The sequence below is a fragment of the Fusarium odoratissimum genome (assembly GCF_000260195.1).
Source record: "Fusarium odoratissimum NRRL 54006 unplaced genomic scaffold supercont1.4, whole genome shotgun sequence".
In the NCBI taxonomy this organism is placed as follows: Eukaryota; Fungi; Ascomycota; class Sordariomycetes; order Hypocreales; family Nectriaceae; genus Fusarium; species Fusarium odoratissimum.
In genome coordinates, this window is record NW_022158690.1 from 1152193 (window position 1) to 1166481 (window position 14289).

At 48.7% G+C, this 14289-nt stretch overlaps 2 protein-coding genes across 5 annotated transcripts; one reads left to right on the forward strand and one right to left on the reverse strand.

The window, feature by feature from the left end:
* Window positions 1-99: 99 nt before the first annotated feature.
* On the reverse strand, window positions 100-12433 carry FOIG_03557 (transformation/transcription domain-associated protein). 2 transcript variants are annotated; one of them, XM_031201477.1, is made up of 4 exons: window positions 12091-12433; window positions 11843-12000; window positions 1113-11795; window positions 100-1063 (listed from the first exon to the last, which is right to left on the reverse strand). In XM_031201477.1, exons 1-4 carry the CDS (start codon window positions 12143-12145, stop codon window positions 377-379), a joined length of 11583 nt encoding a protein of 3860 aa, XP_031069001.1. In that variant the 5' UTR covers window positions 12146-12433; the 3' UTR covers window positions 100-376. The 2 variants fall into 2 exon arrangements, with proteins under 2 accessions (XP_031069001.1, XP_031069002.1); XM_031201478.1 differs by having other exon boundaries at window positions 100-11795.
* A 223-nt stretch (window positions 12434-12656) lies between these two features.
* On the forward strand, window positions 12657-14006 carry FOIG_03558 (uncharacterized protein). Of its 3 annotated transcripts, XM_031201481.1 has the most exons (4): window positions 12657-13186; window positions 13240-13247; window positions 13297-13723; window positions 13775-14006. In XM_031201481.1, exons 1-4 carry the CDS (start codon window positions 13156-13158, stop codon window positions 13819-13821), a joined length of 513 nt encoding a protein of 170 aa, XP_031069005.1. In that variant the 5' UTR covers window positions 12657-13155; the 3' UTR covers window positions 13822-14006. The 3 variants fall into 3 exon arrangements, with proteins under 3 accessions (XP_031069005.1, XP_031069004.1, XP_031069003.1); XM_031201480.1 differs by having other exon boundaries at window positions 12938-13186; window positions 13240-13723; window positions 13775-14005; XM_031201479.1 differs by having other exon boundaries at window positions 12938-13723; window positions 13775-14005.
* Window positions 14007-14289: the final 283 nt, after the last annotated feature.

Genomic DNA, 14289 nt, shown 5'->3' on the forward strand with positions numbered 1-14289 from the left:
TAAGCTCCTGTTCCGAGCCGAGGCTTGTGGGGAACCCTGCAACTCTGTCACCATCTTTGGTTGGCTGGTGTTGAGATTCAAGATCACCATTGCACATTCTCACCATCATGCCAGTGAACAGTTGCATAATTAAGTAGAGTAGAAATTACAAACTCTCAGCTGCTAAAATTTGATAGCAAGACAAAAACTGCTACTTCATGCTAGGATATTACATCTTCACCATTTTGGGGTCATATCTGCCCTCCCTGTAGCATCGTACAAGATACACGCTCTCTCAAAAACCCCCAACGCCATGCTTAAAGTCCCAAGACCATGCCAGCCATCTGCACACCCATCTATTCTCATTTTCCTCCAAGTATAAATATTAACCTGCTCCTTACAGGTATGGCATCCACAGCGCATCGCACTGTGCCAGGTTCATAGGATTGACTGCCTTGGCGATGGCGTCAATCACTGTCTGGTTCGCAGGCAGGTTACCAACAGGGCTGTGCGCTAGGCTGAGTGCCCGCTTAACAATCGATTCACTGTTGACCTGCACAGAATCTCGAAGTTGGCCCTCTGTAATTACTCCATTCCTGTGGCTGCCAGTAAACCAGAACAGCATCTCATCACGCACGAGAAGCGTCAAGGCGTGCTCCAGTTCGTATTCAGGCTCCGTCAAGCATCGCGCGATGGCCATCAGCGAGCATGCAAAGATACCTTCAGTGGCAAGTGGTCCCATCAGAGTTTGAAGGTTAGGCGTGAGTCGGAATGGCACCGGTTCAGGGTTGTGGAAGAAGGGTTTGTTGGCGCTCATGTAAGACATCATTTCAGACCCCCAAACCTTACCCGTCGCCCTTGATATGTTGATCTTCTGTGGGTATCGGTTGTGCATGTACATGATGTACGTGATGAATGTCAACGCCGCAAGCTGGTACGAGAACTGGCGGCGGAATAGCCAGAACTCGGCAAACTGTGGGAACACCTTTTGGAAATACTCTATTGCCACTGTTGATGGCACCCACTTCTCCTGAATCGCGTTGAATACCTCCAACCGAGCTGTCGCTGCCTGCTCAGGCTTGTTCTGTTTATTGTTAGTTACTGCGAAACCATGTTGGTGTCTGGCAACTTACAGAGCTCTTGCTCTCGAGGGCTCCACGAAGCTTCTCCATAGTGAATAGCACAGGGTCGTCCTTCGACATGCCCATGTTTCGACAATGATCCTCATATACTCCCTGTAGTGTAGTGTAGGATGTATCTTCCTGCACGAGTCTGATATGAGGTGCAAAAGGAACCATGATTGGTATCGTGAACTGCAAATCACGACGTCGGCTCTCCTTCTTGCGGCCCAATGTTTGGTTAAGCGACCGGAAAAGCTGCAAAATGCGCTCCTCTCGTCGGCAGTGTCGAGCTGCAGGGTGCTGAATAGCCCATTTGTGAATACTTCCATCATGACCACGCATTTTGATACGGCGGTAAGAAGCGCTGATAGATCGAACAAGGTCGATGTTTGGAAGGAAACGATCGATGCGGATGAAGTCTTGATTCTTGTCCTTGTGCTGCAAGTATTGACCAGGAACCTCCACCTCATCGAATTTGCCATACCTAAATTCACTTAGATGAGGAGAAAAGTTTTCAAGAAAGGCGCGAGGTATTCGGTGATCCAACTTTTCCTCAAACTTGTTCCGCCAGCGGCGCAGCTTGTAGATATACTCGTACATTGTTGGCTTGACCGTAACGAAATCCGCCTCGAATGACTTCTTGATGTGACTGGGCAGGATTGTTTCAGCAAAACGAGTGATGTTGGTTTCGGTCGCCGCTGGGAGCTTCACATTCTTGGCGAAAGATGGCGGTGTTCGACTAACGTAGGCCAGAGCATCGTTAAGAAGAGCAACAATTAGTCGGTATGCGTCTTCATCAGGGGGACACTTGAAGTTCTTCTGGATCTGGTCCACCATGGTCTCCATTGAAAGGGCCAGCAGAGGGAAAGCAGTCTTGAGGACTGACATGACCTCTTCTGTGTAATCCCACGGAGGCTTCTTTTGAGGCTGCCCTGGCTGTCCAGGTTGAGGGGTGGCCTTTTGTGCGGCCTTCGAAGGATCAGGTGTTTGCCCGTTGGTAGGTGCGGGAGTACCTGAAGCGTTGCTGCCGTTCGCTTCACCCTCCGCCTTGACCGGGGTTCCATCAGCCGCATTTGCAGTGCCTGGTCGTGATGATGCTGTGCCAGGTCTGGGGGGATCCTGCTTTGTCATGGATGGTGATGCGCTCGCCTTTCCATTGGATGCCACAGATTGTGCGCGTTGTCGTGCTGTTCTGTCTCGGGCTTCTTGATTCTTCTTTATAACGAGAAGATCCTCTCGGTTGGTTCGAAGCTGGAAGTACAAAGCCTGGGGGTAGGACTTTGCGATCTTTAGCAGCAACTGGAAAACACGAGGAGCTTCCTTGTGGCCGAGTCCCGTGATAAGTTGTTGGATGAAAGTAATCCAATACCACACCGGTGTTTCGCCCTTGAAGTCATCAAAGCCCAACGCGATCGTGCCCTTGGCGTCATCCAAGCTGAGGAGCCACAGGATTCGTGCAAGGAGCTTGCGAGACTTAGCATTCTTGTAGCTTCCCGCAGCTTGCAAGTACGAGGTCAGTGCTTGTCGTGCCGCATTGAGGTCAGTCGGGTCTTCCTTGAACTTGCGGTCGTTGAAGTAGCCCCATTCCGCCCAAGCTTTGGCGGCACCGATGTCAAAGTATAACGCCGTGCCATAGGCCGAATCGGCCTCATCCTTTTGCTTGAGCTTCTCCAAAAACATTCCCTTGAGGGTGTAGAATTCGGCTTTCTGAGACGGGCTAAAGTAGTTGAGGTTTGTATTGTTGATAACATCCAAACCACTCGAGAGCTCTTCGGGGTTTTCATAATGGCATTTGGCCTGTTCACGAAGTTTCAAGAAGGCTTCCTGAATCTCAATATTAGGCAGCGTATAAATGCGGCTCAATTGATTGATGCAAACATCAGGAAGGTTATGCTTGCGAGCGACATGGGCGAACCTATTGATAATCCAGGCAGTCTCGTGGTAACCGCGATAAGCAAACGAACTAGCTCCACCGGCGTTTTGCTGTCCTTGTTGAGGAAGCAATTGTAGGTACGTCTGGTTGATGAGGCTGAATATATGCTGTCTCCAGGTGACGAGATCTTGCCAAGCAGTGATATCATCCCACACATTCGGGAGTCGATCGCGCCAAGCACCCAGCAGTAATTTGAGTTCGCCAGATTTGACGTCCAAGTTTGTCTGGTTGGTATTCGCAAGACTCTGGCAAATGACACTGGCGTCGTGAAGCTCAACCAATTGTTGGAAGTTCTGAAGAAGTGGAACGTGGGCATTGGTCAGGCGCTCGGGCAACTGGTGCCATTTACGGATTGAGAGCTGAATTGCCTCATCGCAGACGCGAGCGAAGTCCGTGCTGGCCTCTTTCTGATTGTGAAATTTGAGAAGTGACATGAAAGATTGGAAGAAGGCTCTGCGGGGTGTAGGGGCGTCCATAACACCCTTGATGATATTATCCAAAGCCTCGCGGTGTTGCTCATCCTGCCACATCTCTGTGTTCCGCCAAGCGCACTCGAGAAGGAGATCTTGGAAATTTTCATGCTTAGCGAAATCCTGAAGAATCTCCCACTGTTGCAGCTTCTGTGCACAAAGAACCCAATGATCCTCCCAAAGCATGTACTCTGCTTGGGAGAAGGGGATCACACCAGTTCTGGCCTTGATCTGGGCATTCTCATACAGCTTCTGGGCCTTGTCCCACATGCCGTTCTGTTCGTACGACAGAGCAGCATTGGTTTCAACAAATTGACAGCGACGCCTCCAGGTGCCGTAGAACAGATCGTCTTCTTGAAGTGAAGCGTAAAGCTCGACAAGAGCGTCGAGGTTGCTTTCTCGTACCGTAGCGGAATCGACCTGCGGTTTAATGGCAGAGTTCTCAAGTTGAACCAAGGCAGTATACCAAGCATCGTAGGTCTTGGCCTCAAATTTGAGGACATGTGGTGGAATCTTACACTCAGGCCAAGTCTTTGCAGCGCCGTCGAGGATTGACTGAATGACGTTAGGACGCTTGTCAATTTGCCGACTATGATAATCCTTTGTGAGCAAAGCAACAATGCCGCGTTCTAGATCAACTCGGTCATCCTTGGCTACAGATGACCAGTAGATTGGGAAGAGGGTTACCCAAAGGTTGTGGGCGAGTTGGGAATCAACATGCTGAAGCTGCACCAATGGTTCGATGACGTCCTTCACCTTGATGTCTCCTAGTTCCGACATGAAGCGACGATGAGTAGCCATGAATGATTCGAACTTGTCATCGATAATGACAGTAGGCTCCCGAGCCTCCATCTCCTTCGTGAAGATGGTGAGCAGGCGAGAAATCGGCAAGGTCCTGAAGTCGTTTTGGTATAGTTGGATATTGGCGTTCGTCTCGACAGCTCCAAGCAGCAGCTGTGTAGCCTGCGCGAGCCAGTATGAATCTGAGAGTGTGTCCCAGTTCTGAGAGGTAAGAACATAGGACAGACGTGCACTGGCCGACTTGGATAAGCTCTTGTCAAAGATAGCCATGAAGCGATTGCGCATTTCAACATCCGCTGCACGAGTACCGATAAGGAATGCATGCTCCATGCGAACAGTCAGTTCTGTGCGGGTAATCTTGGGGTCCTCGTAGATGCGAATAACAAGATCCAGGAACTTGGATAACATGGTTGGGTCTTGTCGATGTTCAAAGGAGAGCATCTTATGAAGAACAGCCGTCTTCTCCTTAAGTGTTGGCCATGTTCCTTCTGATCGGAATACCCATCCCTCAACCATGTTCAGTATCTCCTCACAAAGTTCAATCGACATGGACTTTTCAACCAAAGTTGCCAGGACGCTGAGGAAAGGTCGTCGATTGTCACCCAGCACTTCCATCCGCAGCGCTACGACCTGGATTTCCTTGATCATAATCTTGGTTTGAATCTCAAGATCGTAGGCCGACATTTCTCCGCTTGGTGTGTTGGGGTCCTGGTTCCTGTTAACACCAGCTGCCTGATTTGCAATCGCATTGTAGTGTTGGACATGTTCTCTCGCATGTTTGGATTGGAGAGCCTTCATCAGAGAATTAATATGCTGATCAATTACGTTCGGCTTTCGCTGACCAAGAGACCACAGAATATTAACACCTGAAGTAAAGTTGCTGCTGTTCATTGCTTCTGTTGCGACTTGTGACAGGTAAGCAACAATCTCAGATGTTTGTGTCTCAGTTTCACCGTCGGCATCAGCGTCCTCCATAGGTGTGTCGTCCGGTACGGAGTCCAGGATGCGTTTGACAATCGATCGGAGTTCACGGTTGTCGTCAAACTTCTTGTCGGAAAGATGAAGGCAATCTTGGATTTCAGGGTTTTCTGATTTGAGGCACTTCTCCAGGACTTTCTGGATAGCTGGCATGCTCTTCTGGATCCACTCATCTGACTTGGAGTTGAGCACGATACGGACTACTTGAAGAGTGTTGATGATGTTGGTCAGGAATTTGTCATCAAACTTCTCCTTGTCTGTAGGATCAGCCGTAAGAATAGTTTGTGTTCGCTCGCTCGCCAAAATAACTTGAGTTACATTAGGAAAGAGGTCGAGATCGAGGTCACCCCAGTATTGTGGCTGCACCAAGTTGTAGAGGAGTTTCATGGCTTTCTTGCAGAGATCAGTCAACGCAAGAGGGACTGGGGGGATTGACGATGAGACATGATCCCGGGGTTTCGCGGAAGGAAGTTCGTAGCGTTCATTCAACTGAGCAATGAACTCAACAAGATACTTAATCATCTTCAGTCGGAAGAGAGGGGGGATCTGATACTCCGCACGGCCAACTGGCTGTGAAGATGTATTCGCCTGGTCAGACTCCAACTTTCTCTTCTTCGTGTTGGGAGACTGGGAAAGGGACCTCGCCCCAAAAGCTGCCGACTTTCCTTCAACTCGCCGTTCTTCCCATGTCCAGATAAGCCACATCATGTTGAGGCAGAGCCTCTTGGACTCATGTGACGCATTTTGGGGAGTGGCGAGCTTCCGTAGAGAACTGATCATCAAGGTGATGTATCTATCACGAGCTTCATAAAATAGATCAGGATGTCTAACAAGGAAATGGTAGATACTCGTCATCTGCTGGGCATTTTGTCCTTCGTCAACAAGAACACGCCGGGGGGCAATGGCCCAAGCCGCAACGCGCTCGTTCTGGCCAGTTCCACATCGTTTCGGTAGCATAGGGGCAATGAGTTCGAGTGCTTGAGTAACCAAGGCGCGCCCCTCGTTCTGATTGGCTTTGAGGAGAGAGAGGTATACCTGAGTGACAATCTTTGGAGGTGTCTCATAATGAGCGATGAAGTATCCAATGACTACGTAAGCAGCATGCTTGTTGATGACATCCTCAAGACGAATGAAAGTCCATCCGAACTTGATGATATCTTTCCGGGCATCCTGGAGGGGTGTGTGATAGTATTTAACCAACATTGCCGAAAGCTGCAAAACCTCATAGCGAGTGTGATCGATGCCGGGCTGAGCTTGGTCGTCCGTTGTCGACTCCGGTTGAACCTTCCAGATCTTGCTGCTTACTGCATCAATGACAGTTCTATCCATAAGTCGAGGGGTCCTGTTCTGATCGAGCTGTTTCCAGTTTCGCATAACGTCCATCGCAACGATTGGGTTAACGATATAATGCAAGAGGAAATGCTTCATCTTGTTTGAAGCAGACTTCCCAGCATAAGTATCCAGGCAGCGGAGGACAATGGTCTTCCAGAAGTCAACAGCATCACTGCAGATCATTTTCTGGTAAATGAAGGAGAACAGCTCCTGGGTGATCCGTAGCTCATCAGATGTCACGCATTCGATCAAGTTGAAAAGAGGGTCCAAGTCTTTGGGTGCCCTTTCAAGAGACTTGACGAGGATAGTCATTAGCTCTTCAGCTGCTTGGTAAGCAGGTAATCGGAGATGTGCAGGAAGGGTGTGTTGTCGAAGATGTGTTTCCAGTTCCTTGCCAATACTCTTAAGCCAGTCGAGATGCTCCTTTTTGTCCATCCACTTCTCTGCGCTGGGGAAATGGCTAAGAGACTCAAATATGTGGATCGCGTTCACCATGGCAATGAACTTGGCCTCATTGTTTTGGCTGATAAGCTCATTGCAACGGGTAATGAGACCGTCAAGATTCTCAATTGCGACCTCTCGCAAAGCACTACTATCAGCATGTGCAAGGACCTGGGCCAACAGCCGGCCGTATTTGAGGTCTTCGACTTTGCCAAAAAGGTAGGCCCAGATTTCCTTTGGATATCGATTCATGTATCTGTAAATAGGCAGGCGGAAAGGGCTCAGTTGAGTTCTGCGCAATTTCTCCTCTAAACCAAGAAAGCAATCGATCAATCGTTCCTTAAAGGCTTCAGCGGGAGCAGGAAGCAGATGGAAAATGGTCAATATAGCAGTGATGATCTTCATCTGTGGGTGTTGGTCGAAGAAAGTAAAGGATATCTGTTGCAAGGCACTAGGCTCGACGATGGAGTCGATCTGTTCTAATAAGCGAGCACCGATCTCGACCTTAAAATAAGAAGTAAGCAGCTTCAGCAACCTAGACAAATTGTCGAGTCCTGCCGTGCTCAAGCGTTTAGGATCCGAGAGGCTCTGCAGCACTGGTCGCAAACCTCCCTGTAGAAGCTCCTTAGGCAGGCGTCTATCTACCGATAAGACAGACTTTAGGGCATCATTCGCTGCAATGATGGTAGGTTTTGACTCTGAATACAGGCATTTGAAAAAGACACTAAGGATCTTGGTCTTAGTCGGCTGGTTGGAAAATTCCTCAAACGTCATTGCAGTTGTAAGAAGCTTAATACATGAAACACGAAGGTTGACAATGTGCTCATGCGTACGGAACTCCGCAGGCTTGTTGGCAAGAGATTCGTCGCTAGCATCCGCAAGGGCCAACGACTCCATCAGAAGACGGTTTAGGTTCTCATCAAATGGGACCCAGTCGTTCTTCAAGCTCATATGGTACGTCATGGCATTGATGTAGCCGATCTGAATACTGAAGGGCAACGCACGTAAAGGTTTGGCAAAGATGGGTTGCAGAATCTTGTCCTTGCAGGGTTCCAACAGCTCCCAGACCTCACACTTTGCCGCTGTCGCGATGAGTTCCAGCGAGTGTTTTGCGGTCTCTCGAACATGCTTGTTCATATGGTACAGATCGTTGCCAAATTGTTGACAAATCTGGGAAAGTCGAGGCTGCTTGAGTTGAGGGTTTTGCGGCTGCCCTGGCTGTTGTGTGATGGGCAGCGTGTCCTCTTTCGTTATGTCCTTGGTGATGCGCTTCAAGAGCACCTCCAAGCTAGTTTGAGCGAGGCAACGCGTCTTTTCAGGAAGATCCTGGGGCATGTCCTTGACCACATAAGTAAGTGCACGGATGAACTCGGTTTGCTTGGATGTGATCCACGTGTCGCCCAGATCAAGTTCAGTAAGCAGGTAGTTGATTCCCAGACTACCGCCAGTTTTGGTGAACCACTCTTCTTCATAGCAACTGTGGCAGAAAGTACTGCTTAGATGACTGAAGAAAGGAAGTTTGCCAACATCGCTTTCTGAACCAAAGATAATTGCCGTAGCGTCATACATCTCACGAATGGCACTCTTGCCCGCCTCGCGCACATCAGGGTGATCAGAAGCCAGTGACTCAACAATGGCGTCTGAGAGATTGCGTGTATCGATGTGCAAAGGGCCCTCGCCAGCGTTAGGGTCGAAGGGGCTGAATGTGCGCTTCAAATCCACCAAAGCTCTGCCAATCTCAATGATCGCGAAGTGCTTGCAAACGTTGAGCAAGAAGGTGCTGGCTTCATCCTTGAATTCAGGGAAGGAATGGGCAAACATGATGGCCTTGAGAAGCCGTTTGACGACCAGATCTTCGCTCTCCTTCTTCGGAATGGATCGCTCACGGTCTGAGATCTCAAAATTGGCAGTATTGATCTCATACCTTCTCGCAACCAGATCTTCAGCTTGAAGTCGCAAAAGACGCGGGAGGTCATCTGGCAGCTGATCATAACCGATTCGAAGTTTGAGCTGTGCCTTGATCAAATGCAATGCTTGCTTCTTATAGTAACCATCATATTGTTTGTTGTGGTTATTCTTGGTTGCCTTTGGAAACTCCATTAACTTCTGAATAGCAAAGTCAATTCCCATGTCAGCAGGGAAGGCTCTGTCCTTCTTAGAGCCCAGAAGTCTCAGATCAAAGCTCGAGGGATCATCAGCATACTCCCTATAAGTAAGCGGCACAGCACTAGTCATAAACTTCCTGTTCCTCCCACCCAGTTTACCAAGAATTCGCATTGTGGTATGAGCGTGAAAGTGGCTGTAAGGGTGAGGTTTGAGATGGTCAAAGAGAGCAGTCATCAGCTCATCGATAACAGGTGCCATAATGGGATCAAGATAGTCGGCTGTTAGGTTATCAACACACAGCTCCAGTGTTCGCAATCCTTGTCCGACGAGATCCGTGCCTGCGCGTAGAGCAACAACGAGTGGACGCATCAGGAAGCTGAGGTGCGGTAACAAATGACTAAGCCGAGCCGGGACTGTGAGACAGAGCTCCACGTAGAGGTCGCGCTCAGATGGCTTTCGTGCAGCCATGAGGAGATTGTTCAGCACATCCAGGAGCATTTCAAGCAGAGGGAGAATTTGCTTGTACAGCTGCTCGAATTTACCACCACCAATGCTGCGAAACAGCGAGCGAAGAAGGAGAAAATAGTTCATTGGCTCTTCTGCCTTTGTTGACAACTCGATGGATTTCGTAACAATGTTGACAACGTGTGGTAATAGCACCTGTTCATTCTGGTTGGCGAATAGGGTAACGGCCATGAAAGCCAGCTTGAAGAGCCTCAACAGAATGGATGATTTCTTGACATCTGCAGAGCCGACCTGATCGATTCGCTCCATGAGGAATTGCAGAAGCATACCGCAAAAGCTAGGGGAAGTCGCCTCGCTAGCGAGAAAGAATTGGGGTATATGTAACAACGCTGTATGTTCAAAGATCATATCGTAAAGGTGCGGAATCTCCTGCTGGAACACCTCGTGAAAAGTAGCGGGATCAATGGCATGGAAAACGGTGGCAAAGGTCTCAAGAAGGTCCTTCTCCTCCTTGCTACATGAAACCATGTAGAAGTTGGCCATGTATTCTACTGGCGACATGTACTGGGACTCCGCTGCTGGCTTCTCAATCTCGTAGTATCTGAAGACATACGCGCCCTCTCGGAAGAGCTTAATGATAACCTTAACCTCTTCGGCTGTGAAACCATAAGAAACATCCTGCCAGTGCGTGGGAGCATTTTGAGCGTCAATAGGTGACCCAACGTTGCATGTCCTCAACTGGTAGAAGGTGTTCTTTAGGCCTGTCATTAAATTTCGAAAGAGGAATTTGTTATCAACGACAGGGTCAGCACCTCGATCTCGTGGGTTCGACGTCTTGATTGGTACTGCAGAAAAGATGTCGGTTTCATCCCAGTCGGGGGGACTGTCCTTGTCTGCTAAATATGTCTCAGGGGTGCCAGCCTTCATCTGTTCACGGTACAGAGCAGAGAGCTTAACAGCATTGGGGTATTGCCGGTTCATGGCAGCAAACTTGTCGGCAATTGCGTTCAGAATCATGATCAGATAATGTCGCGCATCCACCTTGTTGGGTAATTTCGCTATGCATTCTGCCATATTCAAGAGAAGCTTCGCGCTCATTGTCTGAAAACTTGTACCGGGGAAATTATCCTGCAGATTCCTAGTGTAGACCTCAACAGTCTTCCTAATCTGTTCTGGCTTCAAAGAGTCTCGGACATGGTGGATAAGATCTGCAAGCATGCTGTATGCTAAAGGTCGCATCGTCTCGTGCACCGTCAATCCATCACCAGTGAGTGTCCGCTCATCCAGGAGCTCATCAATCTTGGGAATAAAGATCTTGCGGAAATTATAATTGATGATATGGCGAATCGCAACGATCAACTCCTTGCGTGTGCCGGATTTCTCTCTAGGACAGTCTTTCAGGAGACGCAAGACAATATCGGGGAGTCGAGGCAAAAAATCATTCAAATGCGAGGCGTATTGCCGAAGGAGATATGCCAAGAAGCTCATCGTTTTGACTTGAGCAGTAATGAAATCGGCAAATGCCACCCGGTTCTTGATAGCAGGGCTCACTCCCGTATGAATGGTTCCTTTGGCAGCAGCATCGGCGTGCGCTTGCTGTTGTGCTGAAGCTTGGAGGCACAGCACATTCTGAATGAGAGGGACGAACTTCCGAACGTTCTGCTGCACCGTGTTTCGGTAAACCTGGAATATGGACACCACAATAATGGGACACTCGGAGAGAACCTTGAAGGAGTGCATGCCCTTCAGCAGGGGGCGGTTCTGTTGCTGTGTATCGGTACCAAGATCGTTGACGGAAGCGACTGGTGAGCCTGGCCTTGGGGACTGGAAGTTCGTCTGCGAGTTGCCAGGGGTTGAGGGCGCTCCTGGTTGCGATGGCGCATTATGGGGTGCATTGTCAAGCTGCTCTCGAACGACCTTCTCCATTTGCTCGAAAAGCTCTTGAATGAGAGTGAGGAAGAGCTGTACTTTGCCCTGTAACACCTTGTGCTGGTGGCGCATAATGTCCGATATTATCTTCACACATATTGTCGCGTTCTCTTCGTTGTCTGTTCGTACAAGTTGCATCAACAAATCGACTGTCTCTTCGGCGTGGGGTTCGAAGGGTTCGGGAGGAGCGGGCTGGGTAGGTAGTCGGTGAATGACCTCGAGGATGGCCATTCGAAGTTTCTGCCGCACGTTAGCAGCAGGTTGATCCTTTGGAATTCCAAACTGACCTGGTCTGGTGAGTTGCTTTGAAAGATGCATGGTCCGCGTAAGATGGTAAAGAAGATGGGCATTAATCTCTTTAGGAATGGCGGGTATATTTGACCACTGGTATAGTGATCTAAGCTATCGCGCAACGTAGTTGCAGCTTCAAGCTTAAGTCTAACATCTAGATTTGAACCTCGTCAGTGGCCATGATCACAATATTGCAGACATGCGACAGCAGTTCCGGCGGGGTTGATTTCAAGTGTACTCGTACCGATATCAGTTGCGCTGAGTCGCTTAACGACATCATCTATAGTGGTGCCCGACATGGCTGCATTATTGGCGAAACTCCATCCGCAGAGGTGTCGGTATGATGCCGGCCCTTTAAACTTGAGGGCAGGAAGATTGAGTTAGGGAGCTGCTTATTGCGATCGATATCGTGTCATTAACAGCGAACGAAACAAAAAGGCCAATCTGTAGGTTCTTTCGTAGCAGTCTCTGGAAGTTTAGGGCGTGATGTCGGCGAGGCAATGTGGAGGATTCGTGGTGGTTTGCGATGGGCGATAGGTGTATGGTCTTGCTAGGCAAGCTTGAAAGTCGAACTTGACGTGAAGGGCTGTCGCGTTGAAAATTACGAGAACGACTATGCTGGGGGGTGCAGCCGCCAATTCCTCAGACGCTAACGCCGTATTAACATTTGACCGGCATTAGCTTCACTTTTTGGCCAATCATGCTTGACTTACTCTCCAGGTCAAGGTCCACGAGCTGAGCGCGGGCATGACCGTATCTTATCTTATATCTTATCTGTTCCTCCTCGACGACCATGTAAGACAAGGACGAGGACAAGCAAATTGTGCTACATTATTTAGAATGCTTGATTCCGTAATTTGGGGTTTATAAACAACAAGAACTATTTGTCTTGTATAGGATATGGAACAGCTACATGTAACATATTAGCGAAATCAATTTCACAACTCAATATGCTTGTCAGGCAAATAATAGCACAGAAAGGGGAATTCGATACAGAATTCCTCATACGTGCTGATTGCCCCACTGATTGCGGTGCGCTTGATAACCTCAGCTCAGGGATAGGGTAACGGAGGATGATTCACTGATCAAGTAGACATCAACCCAACTCGCAAAGGTTTTCCCTAGTTATAACTCTACTCTCCTCTGTGGACTATATATTAAACTCTATTCTTTCTCGTCAGGCTAAACTCCTCCGTCACAAATCATCCGCACCACATTTCGCTACGCAATTTTGTAACTGGGTTATCACATCCATCTACATAGTGACTCAAACACACGATATTCTCACCTCAAACCAAACCCCAAGAAAATGAGTGGCGACTTTACGGCTTTCTTCTATGGTGAGTGATGTATGTTAAGACTCCTTGAACCGTGTTGACTAAAGCTTATGCAGGCACCTTGGTGGGTTTACAAGTCGTTTTCGAAATCGAGTACTAATCTATTACTTCAGATGGCTCCCGAGGTGTTCTTCACTGTCTGCTACGGCAATCGTGACCCTCCCAAGGCCATCAAGGACATGCACACATTCACTCCTGCTATCCTAGACGGCTACTGTCGCCACAGAGTTGAGTCTGCGGATTACCCTGCAGTGATCCCCGAGAAGGGCCACACTGTCCTTGGCGTATATGCCACTGGACTGACTGACGGCAACGTTGACAAGCTCGACATGTTTGAGGGATCCGAGTACTTCAAGGAGAAGGTTAAAGTCAAGCTTCTCAACAAAGACGGAACTGCTCCTGAGAAGGGGGAGGCCAAGGAGACTTTTGTCTACGTTTTCAACAACCCCGATCACCTTGAGAAGGGCGAGTGGGATTTCGAAGAGTTTCGAAAGTCGAAGATGAAGAACTGGACTCGAGCTGGTCTGGGTTTTGGCGAGGGTAAGTTTATTCAACCATGCTCAGGTGCTTATACTAATGATACGGATGCAGACATCCCCGAAGGAACCGCCAATAATGAGTGGGATGAGTGGAAGTAAACACCTGTTTCTGTAAGCGCTTTCCCAGTATCAGAGGTCAGTCGCTTGCTTAGCTGCAATGGATTTGCCTTACAGCGGTGAAGAATAGAGACACTGGCACCATCAAACCGGTTGGCGGAATGGGCCTCATAGATAGATGATATAGTCGTACGAGATGAAATAGACAAATCATTATCTCTAAAGAGTTTCGCAAGCGCCCGGTTGTGCCAAGAATTGGACAACGCATCGTAAAGTAATTCATAACTGCAGGTCTGACGTTGACCTTGTGCCGACAGAGCGTTGGGACTCATTAAGTCATGGGCGGTTAAATTGTCCCAGGCTGTCGGGACGCACCTGTCCACGGGCTATCGCAACCTTTATTTCATTATACTGAAGATGCATGTATGTATCCGGTTACTTTAATGAAGGATATAAGCTAGAGTCTCAACTTTGCCAGATTTAGTGCATCTTTGCAGATGATACAAGTTC

Excerpts from the sequence above, each read along its gene's own strand:
- FOIG_03557 (XM_031201477.1), bottom strand. The coding sequence starts at position 12,145 with ATGTCGGGCACCACTATAGATGATGTCGTTAAGCGACTCAGCGCAACT. Across the intron at positions 11,796-11,842 it reads AAAGCAACTCACCAGACCAG|AAACTTCGAATGGCCATCCT; the intron begins GTCAGTTTGGAA and ends AACGTGCGGCAG. Across the intron at positions 1,064-1,112 it reads CCCTCGAGAGCAAGAGCTCT|AACAAGCCTGAGCAGGCAGC; the intron begins GTAAGTTGCCAG and ends AACAATAAACAG.
- FOIG_03558 (XM_031201479.1), top strand. The coding sequence starts at position 13,234 with ATGCAGGCACCTTGGTGGGTTTACAAGTCGTTTTCGAAATCGAGTACT. Across the intron at positions 13,724-13,774 it reads TGGTCTGGGTTTTGGCGAGG|ACATCCCCGAAGGAACCGCC; the intron begins GTAAGTTTATTC and ends ATACGGATGCAG.